This window comes from Epinephelus lanceolatus, chromosome 11 (assembly GCF_041903045.1).
Source record: "Epinephelus lanceolatus isolate andai-2023 chromosome 11, ASM4190304v1, whole genome shotgun sequence".
Classification (NCBI taxonomy): domain Eukaryota; kingdom Metazoa; phylum Chordata; class Actinopteri; order Perciformes; family Serranidae; genus Epinephelus; species Epinephelus lanceolatus.
In genome coordinates this window covers 19,977,923-20,001,287 of record NC_135744.1, presented here as the reverse complement: position 1 = coordinate 20,001,287, position 23,365 = coordinate 19,977,923, and the positions used below count along the sequence as shown (strand labels likewise).

The 23,365-nt window shown below is 41.4% G+C and overlaps 1 protein-coding gene across 1 annotated transcript in view; it reads right to left on the bottom strand.

Moving 5' to 3' along the window:
- uvrag (UV radiation resistance associated gene) overlaps positions 1 to 21,194 on the bottom strand; it is a 117,794-nt gene extending 96,600 nt beyond the window's left edge. The window contains exons 1-6 of the mRNA XM_078172342.1: positions 20,869 to 21,194; positions 15,620 to 15,737; positions 14,653 to 14,687; positions 11,853 to 12,014; positions 9,623 to 9,697; positions 9,409 to 9,488 (exon numbers count right to left, since the gene is read on the bottom strand). Of these exons, the coding sequence (XP_078028468.1) occupies positions 9,409 to 9,488; positions 9,623 to 9,697; positions 11,853 to 12,014; positions 14,653 to 14,687; positions 15,620 to 15,737; positions 20,869 to 20,973 (575 nt within the window). The 5' untranslated portion in view covers positions 20,974 to 21,194. The remainder of the gene's footprint in view (positions 1 to 9,408; positions 9,489 to 9,622; positions 9,698 to 11,852; positions 12,015 to 14,652; positions 14,688 to 15,619; positions 15,738 to 20,868) is intronic.
- Positions 21,195 to 23,365: the final 2,171 nt, after the last annotated feature.

Here is a 23,365-nt window from a genome sequence, read left to right as displayed (position 1 = left end):
AGAACATTCCTAATAATAAAAGTCTACAGTTCATTTGACCAGACTGATCACATTCTTAAACACCACAAACCATGAATACCACAACAAAAGTTGAATCAATCAATAAGTAATTCCTAATAATCTAACCACAATATGAGATCAAACGTTGTCTGATAGACCTGAACCCATCTGTTCAAGGACACAAAAGACAAGCCAGCGCATTATTTAGACCATCAATCACAGGGTCAATTAACTTCCAAGGATGTTTTCTTCAAGTCCAGAGCCCATAGAAAGACAGACAAACCGCCCCTGCAACACAACCAAAGGGACGTCAACAATAAACTATGGACGACATGCCCACATGTTGGGAATGAGTTACAGAGGACAGACAAACGGTGGATCTGGCAATTTAAAATCATACTGTCAGACTGAGGTTAGATCATCCACTTCTTGCTAAATGTCTCAATGCCATTCATGTGCCATGAAAACTGGATTGCACAGTAATGATTACATTTCTTTCATGATGGATACAGAACGGGTCAACGATCTGGAGCCAACATTAAGATGTAAATAGCTCTTCTTGATAGCATGTTTCTTTCACTCCTAGTAGCCCTAGCCCTGTGGTTTGAGTCATGAGGGTGACGTGAATAGGGCTTTCCTTAGGTATGCACTTGCTTTGAGTCTTCAAGAAATTGCCTCTTGAGTGGGTTTAGTGTAAGAGGCTCTTTCTAACAGGGTTCCAGCTTGGTGGGGTCATTTTACAAATCCTCGGGGGCTTTTTTGTCATGAAACTCACACAGTCGACTCTGGATATTATTGCCTCTTCTTGGCAACCAACCGGGAACAAAAAATGTTTCTATGACGATGTAAACAGAGCTTTGGGGAGGAGTCCTACGGGAAAATCATTGCATGTTTTCGGCACACATTTTTTAATCTGTCTCAGGTGACAGCGATAGCAGTTGGAGATAGTCCTTTGGAACATCAGGGTAAATCTGTTTTGACAGCTTCATCTGTTTAGGTGATTGCGATGGCAGAATCTGATAGGGTCTTTTCCCCCAGGTGAGAACAGCTATCTCCTCTCTGCTTTTCACGCATGTCTGCCCTCTTATCATTCCCTGAGTCGTGGCCTAACACCTGCCCATCAGGCTCTATCACAACCTTTAGACCAAGAGGGAACGGAGGGCTTCTCACCGTACAACCACACTGGGGCAGATTTGGACATCAGATTTAACAGTGTGCGACTGTCCAGAGAACGCCTTCTCATGAGCCAAGACAACTTTCCTTGTCCAAGGAATTCAAGGTGACTTACAACTCTGCCACAGGCAGTCTACAGGAAGTTTTGACTGAGCATGTGCACTCAACCCTTGATGTCGATAAACATCACAAAAACAATAACATTTTCTGCTTTGACCATGCCACTAGATCCTGCTGGGGTGTCAGATGAAACTTGTGTTTTTGAAACTTCCAGATTTCTGATAAACAGAGGGCATCTTGTACAAAATCTTTAATACAGGCTTTTAGGTAGAGTAAAAATAATGAGCAAAAATGGTAAATGTCAAGAATTACAACTAAAGATCATCGTACGATGGGATCACATCAGCTGCGACACTGATCCTTGACGTAAAACGAATGTGGACCAGGGACGTCAAGAGAAGGTCTTGGCTGGTAATCAAGTAAATGACAATGGATGAAACTGATGACCTTCCATCTTTTCTAAAGACCTTTCAGCGCAGTTGGAAGGGCAGCAGACCTGGCAGCCTCTCTGACCCAAGTCTCCTGTTTTCTGTTCATTTACCTTTACTGATTACCTTGAAATAAATATTTGTCATGGTTTACACATCGTGTTCTGGTCCAGCAATTTTGCAATCAGGACTGAAAGGAAAGGAATCGGCAAATGCAGATGTGTCATCTGGCTCACAAAGATAAGCCAGAGAAAGACCTGGGATCTAAAGAAGACACCAGAGAATAAACTGTTGCTATTCTGAGAAAAACTAAGGGGGAACATTGAGTAGGCCTTATGTAACACTGTTTGCTGAACAGGGAGGTCTGAATATCGAGATGCTATTTAACATCACTACGAATAAGGCTAACTGACTGCGTCAAATCTTTTGGTCTTTCCTCTTTGCAGACAATCTTTCAAACCAACATCAAAGAACCAGTGTCGAAGGCAGACTGTCGCATCACCTCATTTCGCCTTTGTCTCAGCCAAAAAGTTGGACTTGAATACAATGCAAACACTACAGCCAATGGTCAACTAGCATGTATGTCCTGTGTTGAAGTAAATAACTCTCCACATCAGCAGGTGGTGGCAGTTTGTATTAATCAGTCAAAAAGGGAAACTGAACGACCAACAGGACAAATTCAAGTTGCTAGTTAGCCAGTTAGCACATTAACAACATGAACTGATATTGAAACAAATGATATTTATCATGCGCTAGTGAACAATAACATAAACAATTACGAACCGTTACTGTTAAAGAGCTCACTGGCTAAAGAAAAATATATCTCATCTAAAATAACAGATTTGTTTTGATCACATGCCCTCTTGATTTTGTTTACTTTCCTCACTTCCATTTCTCTTCTCGTGCACTGAGCTGAACTGCCAATCAGAGGGACTTCTCTAGCCAACGGGCTCCGCCAGCTCCGTCACCGATTGCTGAATCAGCCGGTAAGCTGCCAACAAGGGCCAACTAGTGCCAACGGTGCGGGACATACCTCAAACATTAGGGTGACAGACACACGGACAGCTGGAAGTCCGTCTGACGTGCTTTTTGTTCCATAGAAATATTTTGACTCAACTCAAAAACTGTTGGAGTGTGAAAAATAAGAGGAGGGACGGAAGTGGAGGAAACAGGTAGGATATAGCCAACCAGCCACGTAATAATGGCCTCCTATCTGAAATGAGCAACCAAATCTACTCAAACTCAACACAAAAGTACAATGGCTGCTTCCCCTTTCCAAAGCAGTGTTTTAAATGTACTGAACATCATGTGGCCTGACCAGTCCCCCAGCTGTTCATCACATGAAAGTGTGCCCAGTGCACATGTCAAACAAACTTGGGTCAGAGGAAATAAGCCTGAGGACTAATGACTGTTCTGAATTCATTTCCAGCAGCAGCCATTTTTCAAGTGAACAGGGCAGCCAATTAAGCGAATCAAAACAAGCTCTGAGACATTTTATGACAACAAATTGAGGATAATGTCCCACTATCACACCTTTGCCACGGACAAAACAGACAGCAACACAGTGGGAAAATCACAACAAACAAAACTTCTAAATTCCGCCTGTATCTCATTGCCAAAGAATGTCAACACATTTAACCACGTGTTGTTCACCTCACTTTACCATTGTCTCCATTTTCAGGGAAGGGATGATAAGATTACTGGAGTTTGTTTATCAAGTCTGCATATGCTCTTCTATTCCTCCAGTCTGATGTTTGCTGAGTTGCTATAAGCTATGTTACATGACAACAGAGGTGCGAGGAAGCCAAAGAGATCTTAGGAAAAGATATTTTGGTCCGGAAAGGGTCAAAAATGGGTCACACACTGTGCAGATAATTATAGAAGTTCGGATCCTCAGTCATGAGTGTAAGCTCCTTGCCTTTGTCTTACACTGAAAATCTCAAACTGTTAGTCACGGTTACTTAAGCTGCCTGGTGGAATAAGCCAAATACTACACAATGAAAAGGCTTAGCTACAAATTGTGTTCCATGTCCAAAAATCTCACATAAATTTTATTAGTTGAGGCCTACTGTCTTTTGTTTGGTAAGCCAGAAAACACAAAGGGAGGCTAAGGCTCAGTAGCTGTAAATTGGGACATAATTTTAGAGGTGGGAGTAATGAACACTACATCAACACGCTGAGATAACAACAGACAGCTCTGCTAGGCAAGCACTAAAGAAGCTGTAATGCTGGAAAGACTGGGAGAAAAATAGGAGAACAAGGAAGAATTGGACAGGTGCTGAGAATGGAAGTCAGGAAAGCTGGAAAAAATACACGCCTGAGGTCTTAGCCTTCGGAGAAAGTAATCTCAAATTGAAAAAATGTGTTAAAAAATTGGAGGGCGGACAGTTTGGCAAATACTAGGATGGGTGTTGCGGGCCAACTGCCTAAACTGAAAAAACAACCTTAAACCTCCTCTTAAATTATGTGTATGGGAGTTGCTTTGATTCTGGCTAAGTCCACTCCAGAGGTGTGAAATGAAAACAAGAGCATCCTCATCCATATATCCAAGGTGATTTAAAGCTCAGGCAGTCAGTTTGTTTCTGTAGTCTGGTTGCTGCCGGTTGAGACCCAAGGGTCAGCTGTAGAGGGCGATCCAACTGCCGCGTTAACTCAGGACCACAACAACGTCCCACGGCTGCAGCATCAGATGAATACACCTCAAGGGCTGCCTGCAGGGGTAGCATTTACACCTCCGCAGCCTCTGTGGCATGAGAGACCCCCCACAGAGCATCACCATCACTGTGCACTGCTTCTGTTGACACATACTGTACATACACGCATACTCCTCATCGGGGCACACAAAAGCAAATCAGGAAACACGGGCAACATATGGCTCTGATCATTGGGGGGGGGAGTTTCCCCTTTAGGCTCCAGGAATTTGAGACAGGTTTAATCTGCAATGTCACAGTGCTGAACTGTGAAAGTTGTGCCCTGAGAATGATGCTAACCATGTGGCACACGGGCCACTGTTACCATAAACCTGAAACTTCAACATCAAGCATCTACAATAGTTTTGTTGTCACTATAAACACGATTTAATATCTACATGCATAACTCTTTCAGAGAGCTGTGAGTCAGAGCTGAGAGGCCACTCAAGTACTTCCTCTTACACACTACTTCAATGTGACAGTCAAGAGCGTATTAGGCCATAAAAAGATGGCCTCTAACCATTATAAAATGGAACAATAAACCAATCCGTCACTCTTTCTGCCTCTCCTTTTTGTTAACATCCAACTAGTCCAATATGCAGCTCAGGGTTGTGATGACAGTAGGTCTTTCTTCCTCTCTTAAAGCTCAAACATCATACCTTTCCCTGACAGATGAGCACACTTTTAAGCAGTGGTTTCCAATTGGTGGGTCATGGTCCAAAAGTGGGCCGCGAACCCATTCTTAATGGACCGCAAATGACTTAAAAGTGTGTCAAGTTGGTAAAAAAATCCACTACTTTACTTTTTAAGCACAGTAAGTTTCCGGAATAGGGCTTTTATTTTTAAGTGCCATTTTCTGCTGTAGAGTGAATGAATAACTGACAGCTACTTGACATGGACAGGTAAGTAGCCCAACGGCATGACCAAACGCAAGTATGACACTGAATGTATTAAACTGTGGGACCTCAAACTAATGACTAAGGAGAAATCTGGACCCCAAGGCTGGACCAGTTGGGACCCACTGCTTTAGAGGTCACGTCTGCGCCTTTATTAAAGGGAAACTTTGGTATTTTTCAACTTGGACCCAGTTTTTGTGCTTGAGTTGATTGAGAGAACAATTTTTGAGATTGGTCCACTAGTACTGAGAGAGACCGCCATTGCCCAAGTGGTGAAACAGACGGAAAAATCATTGTGCACCGTCCATTAAAAGTGTTTGTTCTTGCCACTGACAGGATCGGATTGTTATTGTAAGTGTCCGACAACATCATAAAAAGGATCCTACAGAGAAATGAAACATATTTCCTCACATTCACTGACCTGGTCTGTAACCAATTCTCACTTAAGGAGAAATCTCATTCTGAAATCTCATGAGAGTTGAATTGTTACAGGAAAAACAACAGGGGAAACGTTAGTGAGAGCTGAAGAGAGGAGTTCTGGGAGGAGTGTGTTGTGTTGGAGCACATCAAAGAATCATATTTAAAGATGTCATGGCTAAATATTTAGCCAATTTCGACAATGTGGAAAAGTATGCAAGAGTACAGAGACTTCTCTTTAAGCGAGACATGGTTACACTTACTAAGAAACAGACCGGACCAGTGATAAAATTTTTTTTACATCAACAATCTGAGCCCAACAGTGGCAAAAACAATCACTTTTAGTAGATGTAAACTGACAGTGCCCAATTGTCCGTAGGGATTACACTGCAGCCTGTTTCACTCTCTCTCTCAATACTGGACTACCGCAAAAAATGTTGTCTCCATTAGTCTCTTGGTGAGAAAATAGAGTCCAGTTTCAAAATACCTAAGTTTCCCTTTAAGTGTCTACAAAAAAAGCTTTATGAGCAGCTGGATCATCTTCGTCACTGTCTCCTTGGCTTTCTTTCTACCCAGCCTGGGGCCCAGCTCTGTGTAGGATGTGTCTCAGCTTCTACCTCAGCCTGGACTCTCTGGAAGAGACAAGACTTTGCTGATTGATGACCTGTAGTCTCCCTCTTCATCTCTCCATCTGAGACGTGTTGTGTTTGCGAGCCCACATCACCATGTTACTCACACAGACGATGGGTGTTGTCAGCCGAGGCCGGGCTGAAAAGCAGACTGTGAATCTGCTGACAAATTGCCATCATTAATCAAGACTAGTGCGTTCTCAGCAAAGCAGCTCTCATCCTTTTCCATTAAAGTACTGCACTGAGAGAGACGCTTTGCACCGGGCCAAGGGAGGGAGTGGGAGAGAGTTGGGTGAGAATATCTGTCACTGTGGATGTCCCTTGTGGACATACATCAAAAAAAGACTTTATTCTCTGGATGAGGCACAATAAAAACTAGAGGACCACAAGAAAACTCCCCTTTTCTCTCGATTACATGATAAAAAAGTCAATGCATGGTGCAGCATCTGGGGCACACAAACGTGGCTGCTATAAATCATTTATCACTGCACGCAACCATGTAGGTGAGCCAATAACACGAGCACAGATTTCAGCACGAAGCACGGCTCCAGGAGCGAAACTCCACCTGAGTGCTTCAGAAAGTTAATACACTTTGAAAAAGGCAGCGCTCAGCAGGTCAGAATCTGAGTGGTATATATGGTTTTGTACCATGGGGGGTGGGAGGATAATCCCTTTTGGAGTGTACAGTATCTGATGAATCATTCTACAGTACATAATCATAAACTATGTGCATATGAGTGCACTGAGCCAAGGAAAAACTCTGACAGGGGTGAGGAGCTGCAGGCAGACCAGTGTGTGGGAAGAGGGGGATCAATGTAACTGTGTTAAACTCCGCAGAGTCCCACTGGGTGTGGATAGAAGAAGAGGATGTGGAAGAAAGCTGCAATAATAAAAGGAGCGAGAGTAGAGGTCATAAAAGTTATGATTCAAACTGGGCTTTTTCTCCTGTGAGCTGCTGGGGAGGCAATGGTATCCCCTCTTATAAACATAAACCATGACCACTTCTAGATGAGGGAGCGCTGGTTAAGTTCAGCGGGCTTTGGCATAACTCCTTTCCGTTGATACTGCGAAGGCTCGTGACGCAATTACGTCCCCCTATTTAATTCTTATAGTAGGAAAATGTCGGTGGTTGCCTTCATACTCCTCGTAATGACAGGATCCTTATCTTATTTTGGAAACGTCAAACTTTCCAGATATACATTTATTTAGTGAAAACTGGGAGTAATTATGTTGTTATGTGATAAGACTATGATCACAGGGTTTCCCTCTGGGGAAGCCCTGGTGATGCTGGAGGTAGTGTTTACATTCTACCACATTTAAATATAAACGTGGAACAACAAGGCCATGTTTGTCAACAGATGCCAGAGCTGCCTTGTGTCGTCTAAAGTTCTTAATTACTGCACCAGGGTTCCCCCTCTAACAAGCAACTTCCTCAGCAAATCTCTGTCTCCCTCTTGTGGTGGGAAGTTGTACTGCAACCATTTTCATCAGTTGGAGCTTAAATTCTAATCACAAAACAGAGTCTGTCTTTGGTCTAATGATCAGGTGCTTTCATTGGGTTAGACAGCTTAAAATGTTAATACATTTGTCCAATAATTCCCAACAATACAGCCTAGACCAGTGATACTTACGACACAATAGGGTGCTGGGTGGCCCATTAACCATTTGGCCATTGTTGGCATCGTGCCCTTAGCATCGTGTCGTTTAGCAAAAATGGAGCCCTCATCAAAAGCAAGTTGAGTATTCCTGGTGTAAACTAAAGACTTTTTGACTGTCTATAACGTTGAAGGTCAGGGGCCTCATTACAGAAACTTCCTGAGTCTGACATCCTATCTTAATCTTGACATTTAGGATTTTTGGTATACACAAATGTTTCCTTTTTTAACACTCTATTTGTAGATTTTCAGATTTTAACGAAACAACACAATTACAAGACACCCACATGACCAGCAAGACGTTCAGCACCAACTACAGAATGGATGTCTGTACATATGCATATAGTGCGAGTACACAAATGTTGTTTGTCTAACCTATTATGAACAAGTATCTTTACATACATGCAAACACTTTAGGCCATTCTCCATAAATAGTACATGAATGGCTGCCATGTTTCATGGAAGGTTACAGAGCCGAGGGAAACACAAAATTTAACTCTCTGCATGTGTAACAAGTTGGGGATTTCTAACAACCAACCAGGTCTTAAAAGACGGCACATCCTCAGTTCAGAAAAATGTTTCCTGACTGCATTTGGGAGGAAATCTTTTCTTATCTTAAGATAGGAATTAAGCTGTAACAGAATCATCCTAATTTGGTAGCAGCAGCGCTGAAGATGGGGAACAACAAAAACATTGAAATATAATGACTGAAAGGCTACTTAAGCTGTATGACTGCACTTTAAATTTCCCCGACCATGTATTAATGGGTGTTTATCTACTGCTAAGATGATTCATTTTGAATTTATAGAAATTAGTGATCATATTATTTTTAAGTTTTGATTTGTGCCTCTGATTCCTCACAGCTAAAACCTTCTAAACATAGATACAGGCAGGACAGGTTGAGTGCCAACTAAAGAATCAAATTTACAGTTATAGTTGTTGTCTTTTAGCTTGGTTAGACAGGAGGTCTGTGATAGGATACGACTCAACCATCAGTTTAAGAAATTTTGCAATGGACAGATGGGATCATTTCTATCCTTGAAACTTAAAATGGAAAAGCAGTTTCGATATTTCTCTGTAATGAGGCCCCAGAAGAGCTGCCCAGATAACAGGTCAAACTGTCAGCTTTCCTATAGCACCACCTGCTGGAATACTAATGCCAAGAACAAATATGGAACACATATAACAGAAGTTTAGTCACATCACCAACTATTCACCCTTTATTTTGCATAGTTGGTGATGTGACATATAACAGAAGTTTTGTCACATCACCAACTATGCAAAAAAAGGGTGAATAAAAGGTCTACCTGAGGGATACTTTTTGTGGGTTAAAGTAAATATTGTCAGTAGTTGAAATCCACTGCACATGAGAGAAAAGGTTGCAGCAATACATCCGATTAAAGTGGAGTCCTACTGATGTGATGATATGATGTAATACTGCCTCATGGCATGAGTCCTACCTGAGCAAAGAGAAAACACTGTAGGAGTTCCTGACTGAACTCTGGTCGACCTGAAGCTTTTTCTTCCGCTCCGACTGATCCTGCAAACAGCCACATGTGAGTGTTTCAGTGCTGATGCCAAACAGCGTCCAAATAAAACTAATGAGACAGGACTGGGTATTCCATTATGATTCATAAGCTCTGGACAGAATTGACAAAAGGCTTCTTTTTTTACCTTATGATCAAAGTCAGCTGCATAGTAGCCATCATTCAATCCAAATATTATCTCATTCGGATTCCTGGATCGAATCTGTGGATAGAGAGAGGCAAGAGAGGCTTATTGTGGGAACTGACATGCAGAGAACAAAGGACAGCGGGCATCTGGCTGTGCATGAGGTTGCGCTATCTGTTTACGACCTTTAAAAGGAGTCCCACTGTGAAAGAATGACAATAACATTGAGTTCTTTTACTGTGTTTTGCGGTTGCTTCGGGTCATTTTTACCGAATAGTTTCAGTGTGCAAAACTGCCAATATGACTTGGCACTTGTTCAGTCCTCACATAACAGTCACCTCACATTAGCACAAGTTTCAGTGCTTGTTACTAAGTGTTAGAGATGAAACAGTATGAAAATCTAACTTCACAATTATGGTGACCAGTATTATCACATTATTGTTCAAATGTGCAGAAAATATCTCAAGATAGAGATAGCCTGCATGTGGAGAAATCATGGTTGACCATGCCAATATTATTGGATATATTCTAGTTTTGTCCTTTATTCAGACTTTCTGGAAGGCAGTAGCAGCAATAATTACAAAAACTTCAAATTTTAGTATTAGTCCAACATTCACATCCCTTTTCTCGGACATATGGCATACTGGCTCCAGAAAAACTGCCCCACTGCTAGCGTCTTTATTAATACTGTTAAACACTTAAAACTTCTGGAACAAATGACATATATCTTATACGACTTCAGAAAGAATTGGGAGAAAAACGGTGGAGTGGAGATGTCACATGATTATCGCATGTACCTTAAATGAAACTTTACTTGAAATTCTGAAAATTTGTTATGTCTTACATCCCATGACCTCATATTTGTCTTTTTTTTCCTGTATACTGTTTTCCTTTTTTTCTCTTTCTTTTCTTTTGTTCCTAAATGTAAAATAAAAAGTATAAATAAAAAACATTACAGATAGCCTGTCTTTGAAATGCTTGCTCCGGTGTGTGTAGGTAAGGACAAGGGACCAGTGGCGCCACTCGGTTGCACGCTACACCTGCGTCTTGGAGACTAACTTTGGTTGATGCTGGACAGTATTTACCCTGAGTTTAACAAAACACTGTTTCAATAATAAATCAAATTTGACATGGTAATACTAACCGTCTGGAATTTTATTGTGGTTTATTGCGAAACTGGTATCTGTTTCATTCCTGCTAGGATCACTGAATCAAAGCAATGTGTGTTTGCAAACATTTTTTCTCATTTTAACATCATTGCCCTGGCGAGCAGTATTGCAACAGTTTATCTTTAACCCTGCTATTGTTCCAAAATGCAACAATGATTAAAATTTAGAGATAAACATGAATAATGTCCCGATGCTCTGATGAACTTGCACAGATGTTCTTTTTATGCGCCATGTTTGATTTTGAGGCAAAAACTACTATTGCTTTGGCGCATTTTTGATGAAATTCAATTCGGAAAAATACAGTAAAATGCCTGTAAATGACCGAAAAAGGCCTTATAAGTTTGGATTTAAAAGTCCAGTGTGTAGAATTTAGAGGGATGTATTAGCAGAAATAGAATATAATATTATAAGTATGTTTTCTTTAGTGTGTAATCAACTAAAAATAAGAATCAGAATGTTTAAGTTACCTTAAAATGAGCTGTGAATCTACATAGGGGGATGGTTCTCGTCCACAAAGGCCGCCGTGTTGCTAGAATACACCAAGAATGGACAAACTAAACACTGGCTCTAGATAGAGCTATTCGAGTGTTTCACATTTTCGCGTCAGCTACAGTAGTTTGCAGCCCATCCATGATGAGCTGAACAGCATTGGGAAAACACCTATTCTTAATGTGACATTGCTTTTGCTTTGTTTAAATCACCAGGTCCGTTTGTTTTGGAGAGGAAGAGACCTCTGCGGCGAATTCAGCTCCAGCTAAAAACCTCCTATACAGTGAACACCAAAGGAACCCTAACCTGGAACATGGGAAAAGTTTAAACTGATTGCAATGCACAATCCTCCCCAGTAGATGCCACTAAATTCTGCACACTTCTCCTTTAAGAAACACTTCAGTTTTCATCAGATACTACATGTGCCTTTTAGACTGTGTTTGCAAATTAAATCTGTATTCACAGGTTTGCACTCACTGTATGTATCCCTTTGTTGCCTGCATGCAGTCCCTACCACACTGGGATCATTGTGACACATGAAGTTTTCTATAATTATTATGTGCACGGTTGCTGACCTGCTGTCCTGTGTATCTGAGGCCATCCAGGTTGACCTTCCATTCTATAAGGAGCTGGTACTGCTCCTCCTGTCCTCCCCAGATCCTCACCACGAAGCAAGACACTGAGGTGTCCAGAAGGTCCGGCAGCATGCCAAAGTCCAGACTCCGCCAAGTTGGATTCTGACAAACACACACATGCACGTGAGGATTTGTAGTCACTTGGTGAGGATAATCAGTGTCGTAAGAGTACATTAACACTTGAGGTAACAGCTAATCAACAAATTATTTCAGTAAAAATTCATGTCTTGTGCAAGCAAAAGAGTTTGGATTAAAATCTGTAGTAAAAAAATGCATGGTACCTCTGTCAAATTCAATGTCATAATGTGATCCCTATACACTGTAAAGTAATTGAATCATCCTGTTCTACATTAACATTTAAGTCTGATCTCTACTACAGTTTGCTTTTTGTCCTTGAACTTCCAGACTGACAGTACTGAGAGCTGGTTCTACAACGCACTGAAGCCATTTACATCATTCAATTATGTACCATTTCCCTTCATCTGAGAGAAAATCTCTTGCTCTCGGGGTCACTTTCAAGGACAGGCAGGAGAGGAATGGCAAAAGCAGAAGTACAATCCACAGGGTGTGAAGGGGTGGGGGTGGGGGGGTTAAAAAACAGAACTAGTGAGAGTCAGTAGAGGAAGCAAAGGGGCATAGCAGTTACAATGAACACAGGAAGACCAACAGGAAACACTGGACAAATGATGACGGAAGTAGACAGGATACTAGAGAACGAATGTCAGCAACGATGTTAAATTCAACAGAGGGAAGTCGGGCTGAGAGATGACAGGAGTCATGACTCCTGCAGCGCATTATACACTCTGTCTGCCGAGGGTAGTGAACGGTATGCCTGGAAAGCAGCTTAGGTCAGCTCATGACTCGGCAGCGAGCCTGACAGTAATGGCTTGCTCTCCTTGGCTGCTTCTATAGCTTCGTGCAGAGCTGCATCTGCCTCGCAAATAAGAGCTGGAACAGCTAAAGAAGCACGGGTCATTTACACAACTCACTGATGCTTACAGCCCAAGAGAGGGAGAGTTGCATAGGGGAACGGCACGTATCATATTCAATTCATGTTGATGCAAGACTGACATTTTACTCAATGAAGCATTTTTTAAGCATGCTACTGTACTCTGATGTTTGAAAAACAGATTTCAGTCCTGGTTGACTTGGAGACACCTGTATAATTGGAGGCAACAGCTAATGCTTTTTAATACTACAGGTCACAGAGTTGTAGTGGCAGCAAACCAAACTGTTTTCATTTTAATAAGACGTCAGGCAATAATTAGCCTTTTTCTATCATACTGTGAGCAACTGTGATCAGATTTTACACTGCACACAGCATGAGTCTGCAGACAGCAGGGCACACTGGTCACTATACTAAGTTTGAGGTGCGCAGCCTGTCACCTGCAGCTCTTCATCTAACAGCTCACTATAGCTTCTCCTTCTTGTTCCATTGCTACGTGCAATAATAAAACCCATCCTCTACCAAAAATGTTGAAAATAAATAAATGGGGAATGTTTCAATGGTTCGGTGTTGCTGAAAATTTGAAACTCAATTAACTTAAGTCATAAAAAAATGCTGAAAATGACTGTTCTTGTTATGTAGACGCATTTTTGGTTAACAATAGCAGTAAGTGCTGAACTCACTGAAAACGATTATATTTCCTGTGACTATGTCATAATTAAATTCAACTTAAGTTTCGCCAATTAAATGTTTTTAATGTGAAGCTGCATTAGTAGGAAATGCTCAGTTTGCATTAGCAGTAACTTAAACAGCACTTATTCCACACACGTCACCCTCTACATCCAGTTCGTAACACTGCAAATGCAGGAGCTTTCGTCAATCGGCCATAGATTCAATCACCATTGTGTTAACTCATTCAGCAACAGACAGTGACTTCACTAGGGCTGCCCACTAATAGTCGACCAAACATTTGTGACCAGAAAGCTCATTAGTCGGCAAGATTTCATTGGTCGCTAAGTCGCAGACAAAAAAAAACATGGAACTCTACTAGGAGTGTGCCTTGTCAAAATAAATCAAAACTTTAATTTGAAAGGACAGACACAGGAAGTGGCCATGCTCAGCAGTCAGACAGGAGTCAGGTTCATTTCCAGGACTGGTACCTGCGGTTATTCCACAGGCTAGTTAAATAACATGTCGGGCAGGAAATCCAAAGTGTGGGATCATTTTGAGAAGGTGAAGGACGAACCCAAGGTGATATGTAAACTCATCTTCATTGGTCGACTACAAACATGACGTATCATCTGAAACATGGAAGTAGCTACATGCCCATTAGCCCACAGCGTCATTAACAGGCGGCTCGCTCAGTGTGTGACGTGCACTTGTAGATAAAATATAGGCCTATATTAATGAAGGTTCATTAGTACGGTTTTGTATTTCTCTGTAATGTAGCACAGTGTTAACAATGTTACTGATACTATTCTTTCTCACACCTTAAACCACCAAAATATATCATTTAATGATTAAATTAATATCATAAACATGCGGGCGACTAGTCGACTAATGGGCCTAAATAATGACTATTGGTCAGGTTATAGTGAAACAAATCCAGAGTGGCTAAATGTGTGACTGGCAGAAAGGCAGCAGGTATAAATGTCAGCCTTCATTGTGACACTGCACATAGTGACCTGTGTACTAACACACACTGCAACAGCAGAGCTGCAGGTGATGACAACACCCTGGTCCTACTCTAGGAGGCAGACATTCACAGTTTAAGGTTTAAGTAAGTGTACTCACCAGCGAGTCTCGTATGACTTCACTCTTGTAAAAATCTAAAAAGACATACAAGAATGCTGATTAACAGAAGATAGAAAACTCATGCAAAACCAACTGGGCTGGATATACTCTGAGGTCAGGTCTCATTTGTGAATTTGAACCAGTTTCTCAAGTGATTATGTCATCTAGAGTAAACTCCTGAAGCTGTTCGACATGCAGCGAGGACACCACGATGACTTAATTGGATTATGGGCATGTCCTGAGTCGGAGTTGGCAGCCGTGCATTTAAAAAAAGGCACCTGACTGGATCACCTTTAAATAAGTACTCTCACAGAAACCAAACGTAAATGGTAAGTGGACCGCACTTGTATGGTGCTTTTCTAGTCTTCCGACCACTCAAAGCGCTTTAACACTACATGTCGCATTCACCCATTCACACACACACATTCACACACTGATGGAACAGACATCGAAGCAATTTGGGTTCAGTATCTTGCCCAAGGATACATTGACATGCAGACTGGAGGACCGGGGATCGACCGGCCAATAAGCCACAGTCGCACCAGCCCATGCCTGTATTGGTTCAATGTCAATGCCGCAGCTCCGTAAAGTTAAACTGATGAAATAATGAGCCCAAAGAGATGAATTTTGTGTCCAAAATCATTGCAATAATATAGGATCTTTCCTGACAGAGACAATTATGCTTTGGCTTGAGCTGCTCACTGATTAACTGAAGCATCACAAACAATATAATGACAATTAAGGCAATTTGGATTGTCATCATTGTCATGACCACCTTAGCTGTAGTATTAACATAACTTCACATGGGGTGGAAAGTAGCACATGATGCAGAGAATTATAATTTGCATAGTAAAACTTTACATGCACTACATGTGAGCTTGCTGAGAACAGATCAACCAATGTTACTCACTGTCAGCTGGAGTAACAGGGTGGAAGGTGTGTGTGTGGGATGGGTGTTGACACTGACCTCTAGATATGCGGTCTCCTATACAGAGGTGGAGGGTGAAGTAAGTGTCCAGCAGTGGGGAACCATTCTTGTTGACAATGTTTCTGGCCGCGATGCTCCGGAGATGACGCAATCGCCTCTGTTTGGCAGGGAGAAAAACAGAAAGAGATGGAGGGAGAGTGAGGACAGAGTGAGAACAAATAACAGATATCAGGCCTGTTGTATTCGGTTTCACTCTGATCACGTGACGGTCGTCGGCAAATACTATCTAGGCTGTTCTGTAGACACAAAACCCTCCAGGACAAGGGGAAAGAGATGCCCACAGAGGTCAATTAAGCACCACATTGTATGATCTATATATAATCAGCCTAAAATAGCAGTTGTTTCTCGTGCACAGGGGCCCCTCTGGCTGTGATAGCCTAAGTGTTGGCTGTCCAGATAACCAAGGCATGGTGTCTTCATGGCACAATTGAACTACCCAGTTAACTCGGCAGGCATGGTTAGACATGACAGTCACATGAGAAGTGTATCAGCAAAATAATTTATCACAAAATCCACAAATCGCAACAAGCCAGCTAGAGGAGAAAAAAAACCCATCATTTATAAACAAGTCAGTATATCAGTTTATCTTAACGCTCGCATACCAGTGATGCATAGTTAAGACAAGTAAAGGCTTGGCACAGAGATGCCATTTGGCAAGGTCCCGCTTCAGGCAAACACGTCACCACAGCACAACTTCTCTCTTGACCGGCAGGCCCGGCCTCTCTCCTGCAGCCAAACTGAGACTAAATCTAAGTCATGGGATTCCCTGTAAGATTAAGGGCCTCACACACAAAAACACTGATTGTTCTGCAAGAGACTTTTAACCCCCCTTCTTCATAAAAATGTGAGTGCACATTTCTGAATGGGCTAATGTGGACCACAGGCAGAGACAAACGGTTGTGAGTACACTTGTGAAGTATGAAACTACTCATGTGTGTTGAGCTCTCTACAATAAAACCACACTAACGTCAGAGCCCTCATTAAAGACACGAGCTTGACACAATCAAAGATCAAAGATAGGATCATCATTAGTTCATCAAGTGTTATAATGTGATCAAAACGTCCAGAGGTGGTATGTGGCAGTGACTGCTGTGACAAAATGATTAGCTGGTCACAAGGCCTCAGCTGAACATCTGTAATACATGAACATACAGGCATCCCTTTTCTTTACAAACTGGTGATCAGTCTTTGTTGAAACCATTTTAGAGAGGTGTTTATTCAGCTTTATGGTCTGCAGCCTGCAGGCTATAGTTTGTGGTGCTTTGGGTAGGTGTTCCTAACATTTACTCCACCCTTATTGATACTTCACTGTTTCAGAGAGCTGTACAAGTTTAACTGGAAAGTGAGTGCATTACGTTGTTATGAGCATGTATAGTCTTGAATTACATGCACAGTCGAGCCAACCCAACAGCTAGAAAAAGTCTTACAGTCACATTTGCCTAACAGAGTCTCAACAAGATACAACAAACAGTACAAACAGCATACATGGTAACTAACCCTGCAGGCTTTGTGCAGCTCTGGATGTCACAAGTTCAGGGCTGCCTTCAGCAAACACACAGTAATAAATAACTTTAATCTACATGGTCTTTTCGGTTATAGATACCTTCAATAGTAGTAGTAGTTGTGAAATTGAGTTGCGTAATCTCTCCATTATTGCTAAGAGCTAGGGGTACCTAATCATGGCTGGCTTCCCTAATAATCCTGACTTTTTATTCAGTATTTCCTGCACCTTCAACACCATCAACTGGGCCATAAACATGTCGTTACGGAATAAAATAACAGACAAATATGTTCCTTTTTACTTTGCACAATCAACTGTAGATTGAAGTACACATTTTAAAATCTGAAAACACGTTTAGACAAAAAAAACATGAACACAAAGTAATAAAAGGAATAAATCGCTTCATACATTCATTTTAAATTACACTTACAATTACGGGTGTACAAAAATATCAATACATTTGAGTATCGTGATATTAGGCCTATATTTTGTAATATTGTATCACTTCTCAGAAACACTATAAAATTTCAATTAATACTTAAGCTTTTAATGTGTTGTGTGAGTCGCAAAGGGTACACCAGTATCTAAAAGTAGATTTTAAAATTGCAATATACATTGTCTTGCTTACTGTAAGGCAATATACAGCAACATATTGAATTGTAAACCTTGTATTGTGATACGTATCGTATGTATACACAGCCCTACTTACAATTTCTCCTGAGCGAGCTCAATACCAACACTTGTGAAATTAAGAAAGTTTACCTCAGATTTATGAACACTACAGCAAATAGAACTGGGCCATATATAAGCATGACATTTATATTTAATTAGGATATATTCTTATACATACAGTACAGGCCAAAAGTTTGGACACACCTTCTCATTCAATGCGTTTTCTTTATTTTCATGACTATTTACATTGTAGATTCTCACTGAAGGCATCAAAACTATGAATGAACACATGTGGAGTTATGTACTTAACAAAAAAAGGTGAAATAACTGAAAACATGTTTTATATTCTAGTTTCTTCAAAATAGCCACCATTTGCTCTGATTACTGCTTTGCACACTCTTGGCATTCTCTCCATGAGCTTCAAGAGGTAGTCACCTGAAATGGTTTTCCAACAGTCTTGAAGGAGTTCCCAGAGGTGTTTAGCACTTGTTGGCCCCTTTGCCTTCACTCTGCAGTCCAGCTCACCCAAAACCATCTTGATTGGGTTCAGGTCCGGTGACTGTGGAGGCCAGGTCATCTGCCGCAGCACTCCATCACTCTCCTTCTTGGCTAAATAGCCCTTACACAGCCTGGAGGTGTGTTTGGGGTCATTGTCCTGTTGAAAAATAAATGATCGTCCAACTAAACACAAACCGGATGGGATGGCATGTCGCTGCAGGATGCTGTGGTAGCCATGCTGGTTCAGTGTGCCTTCAATTTTGAATAAATCCCCAACAGTGTCACCAGCAAAACACCCCCACACCATCATACCTCCTCCTCCATGCTTCACAGTGGGAACCAGGCATGTGGAATCCATCCGTTCACCTTTTCTGCGCCTCACAAAGACACAGCGGTTGGAACCAAAGATCTCAAATTTGGACTCATCAGACCAAAGCACAGATTTCCACTGGTCTAATGTCCATTCCTTGTGTTTCTTGGCCCAAACAAATCTCTTCTGCTTGTTGCCTCTCCTTAGCAGTGGTTTCCTAGCAGCTATTTGACCATGAGGCCTGATTCGCGCAGTCTCCTCTTAACAGTTGTTCTAGAGATGGGTCTGCTGCTAGAACTCTGTGTGGCATTCATCTGGTCTCTGATCTGAGCTACTGTTAACTTGCGATTTCTGAGGCTGGTGACTCGGATGAACTTATCCTCAGAAGCAGAGGTGACTCTTGGTCTTCCTTTCCTGGGTCAGTCCTCATGTGTGCCAGTTTCGTTGTAGCGCTTGATGGTTTTTGCGACTCCACTTGAGGACACATTTAAAGTTTTTGCGATTTTCCGGCCTGACTGACCTTCATTTCTTAAAGTAATGATGGCCACTCATTTTTCTTTAGTTAGCTGATTGGTTCTTGCCATAATATGAATTTTAACAGTTGTCCAATAGGGCTGTCGGCTGTGTATTAACCTGACTTCTGCACAACACAACTGATGGTCCCAACCCCATTGATAAAGCAAGAAATTCCACTAATTAACCCTGATAAGGCACACCTGTGAAGTGGAAACCATTTCAGGTGAGTACCTCTTGAAGCTCATCGAGAGAATGCCAAGAGTGTGCAAAGCAGTAATCAGAGCAAAGGGTGGCTATTTTGAAGAAACTAGAATATAAAACATGTTTTCAGTTATTTCACCTTTTTTTGTTAAGTACATAACTCCACATGTGTTCATTCATAGTTTTGATGCCTTCAGTGAGAATCTACAATGTAAATAGTCATGAAAATAAAGAAAACGCATTGAATGAGAAGGTGTGTCCAAACTTTTGGCCTGTACTGTAGTTATCATACTATTGATATAAAAAAAAATAGGATTCGGGTTAACATTTGCTATGCGAACATTCAGTAAGTGGCATGTCTTCAACTTTTAATTCTGTATTTTGTTGAGCGTTTGTTATTTGTAGCGCTAACACTTTAACAGTTTGGTCTCAAGTATTTGAGCATTACCCTAGAAAAATATAAGTAGTCTATTTACTATGAATAACAGCAGAAACTCTCCTTACTCTCTCTGAACTGATCTGCTGACACAGTTTGACATCCACACTAACCACATTATCTAAATGCTCATCTACAACTTATATTCACACCTCTACTGTGACTCTGAAGCAACACCCTGCTACGGCTGTCTACTGCAGACAGGCCCTACTTGGACTCCTGATGTGGACTGAATCAGTTTGATGTAGGTTTGTAGATGTAACAGGTCCGAGCTGCATTTACAGTAAATGACTGACTCACTGTATGTTGTGTACAGATCAGGTTTTGGCTCTATGAGCTGCACAATATCCATGTGATTCTCAACCTCATGAAGATATCCATCAGAGTGGATAGCTTAACCAATATCTAACTAAAGCTCACAATGTCAGGGATGATAATGTGTCTGTACGGGGTCAATTTTACAGTAGAAGGTCGGTAGCCCTAATTAATAACTGTAAACTTGTTACATGTCGTTTACATATACATGAATGAATGGATATATGAATGAATGAGTGGCTAGATTATTTTAGAGGCTTCCAAAGAAGCGAAAATGAAAGTAGTTCATGGTCCAGACATGTTGCAAACCCTAATAAAGTGACTGCATGAGACAATACCTCATCCCAGTGATGACATATGCTACTGTTCCCCTTTAACTGAGCTGTCACCTGCGTGCTGACATAACGCCAAGTTAAGTTGCCATTAGCAGAAGCATGCTAGCTTCGAGCACATTTAAACGTGTAAAATTATAAATACCCTTATAAAAGAGCAACACACTGCAAAGTCTGGGCTCAAAATTGCCTAAAACCAGCCTAACTGGTGTTGGTGTGTCTGGGGTGTCACAGCAGCTCCTTTAATTTCCAGTAAGCTAGCTAACTGCAAGCTAGCAGGTCCTAGCTAACTAGCTAGCCTGACAGGCCTGCCGTGTCTCTCCAGGCAGCAGTTGTAACTGCCGTTCTAAACTAGTGTATAACACACTGAGGCGGCCCAGTACAGGTTCTCCTGTGTCATTTCAAAGCAGTTCACGTTAAGATGAGCTCAGCCGGGTTTGCATTTACCTGCTGGGACGTGAGCTCTACATGTAAGGCTCGAGAGGATGAAGCTCCAGAGTTGGTGACAGAGGCGGCGGGGATGGCGAGAACCCGACCGGTGATGGAGTTCATCCTCCTGTCGGCATCTAGCGGCTCCCCGTCATTCAACAAAACATCCCATCCACGACATCCAGAGTAGTCGGCTTAAAGTTTGCGAAGCTCCAGGTGACCGCCAGAGACACGCAGACGTGGTTGTTTGTGTGGGTGAAACGCTACAACAGCTGTCAGCTAACCAACGGGACGTAAACAAAGTACAGGCTATTTTGCTACACTTGGTTCGGAAATCCGTCTCCGGTTGGGAGGCGCGACATTGAGGCTTCTGATTGGCTCAAGTGCACGTCCGTCACGTAAAAGCGGTGCCTGCTACTGCAAACTCGTGCTCCTATTGGTTGTTATATCTGTTTGTATTTCAGGATGGGGCGGGTGTCCGTTGAAATCTGTCAAAGCTGCAAAATATAAGGAAATTACAGAGCACAGCGTGACATGCAGGTGACAGTTAAATGGTGGCACTCGGACAATTTCCCACCTCTAATCTCTACTAAGAACAATACAAAATGTGACGAAAAATATTTAAATTTATGATGCAATAGCTATCCCAAGGGCTCTCAAAGTACACAAACATCAGGCCAATAATCAACAGCGGATAAAATGAGGAGCTACAGTTACACAAATAAGTGCGAGAGCAATAATAATAATAATGTCCAACTTGTGCTCTCTATTTGTAATACTGTTATATTAAATTATTCCTCATCTAGCGGTTGGGGAAAGGAAAAGACCTCAGGAGGCCCCTGGATCCCATGGACAGAGGAAGTACTGAGACTCTTGCTTAAGAAAATGTAGTAATACCACAGTGTAAAAATACTCCATAACAAGTTCTGCAAAATTCTACTTAACTAAAAGTAGCCTACAATCAGCAAAATTTGGAAGTATCGAAAAAATCTCTCAGTGCAAATTACACATTTAAGTGTTGCATATATGTTGAGGTTATTATTGGACTATTATTGATGCATCAACTCTTAAGCAGCATTATAATGTAGATAATGTCGCAATCAACATGTTAAGTGTGAATTTGCAATGTAACACCAGATGGCAGATGACTGTAGTTTGCTGAAAGTATACTCTTTCCATCTACATCTAAGTACTGAATAGTATCATGTGAGAATACTCATGCACAAGTACCCCAAAATTGTACTTATACTTGAGTAAATGTACTTTGCTTTCCACCACTGCTGCATCTTCACTACTAAGTCTTCACCACCCTGACTGCAGAATATGAAGCAGCCATCAGGGGGCAGCATCAGCCACATGGAGGAGTTCAGTCTCCACAGGGTTATTGGACTTAACAAACACTGGGTTATTGATTGCGTTCTGCTTATAGGAATGCCCAGTATTGTGTATGTAAAACAGACCCTGCATGGTTTGGTGAACGGCTTGTAGGTGTACAAAATAAGCCTTTAAAACATGCAATGAACACTTTTACTTTTAATATTTTAGGGCAAGCACATTGCATTAAACATACTCCTGTACCTTTAAGTAGCCTAGCATTTTCAGTGCTGGACTTTTACTTTTAACAGTGTATTTTAGACTATGGTTTTACTTAAAGGGGGACTTCAGTATGTTTTCAACTTGGACCCTATTTTCCAGGTCCAGTATTACACAACAGGGTCATCAGCATTGTAAGGTCAGGTTGCATTGTAATCACAACATGGGAAGTATGCACCATCATTGAATGTCCACTAAAAGTGCTTGTTTTTGCCACTACAGGCTCAGATTATTATTTTATGTGTCTGATATTATTGAAACATCCCTACAGAGATAGACCTTTTTGTTAAAGCGCAAGATCCTTCAGCAACAGGCCCGAAATTGCTATTGCCAAACCAACCAGACTCCATTCTAATGAAGCGCAATTTTAGCATGTATGAATCCAGCATATTTTCACATCCAACTGGGTGAATTAAGGACTTATTTAAAGCAAACCAGAGTTGATATTTGTTGGAGCAGTGGAAAGACGAACCAAGATGACTTTTATGAGTTTTATTTTGTTTCTGTCAATTTTGAACAAAGTTTGTTTTATTATGACAGAATTAGTTGTTGTTGTTTTTTTAATGGAATCTGGAGGTTTGGTGATAGATGATTTCAGGGCTGTTTCTGGTTCAATAAAAAGGATCTCAGGGTGTTTTCACATTTAGTCCTTTTTAAATGAGCTGAACTCAATCCTTTTAAAGTGGATCAAAAAGTGGACCAACAGAAAAGGGACTCAGTTCTTTTTGTGTTCACATTGTCAGTTCATTTGAAAGAGGATTCAGTTCTCTTTCTGGTCAACTTCAGCTCTGACGGGGCTTCAGTCCTCTCTCTGTTCAAACTATAGCCTATATATGTATAAAAGATATTGACATAGTTTTGTTTTTACTTTGATGTGGCACTGCAATGTGGTTATGAAGCCCCTCACTTTCTGTGTGCTGTA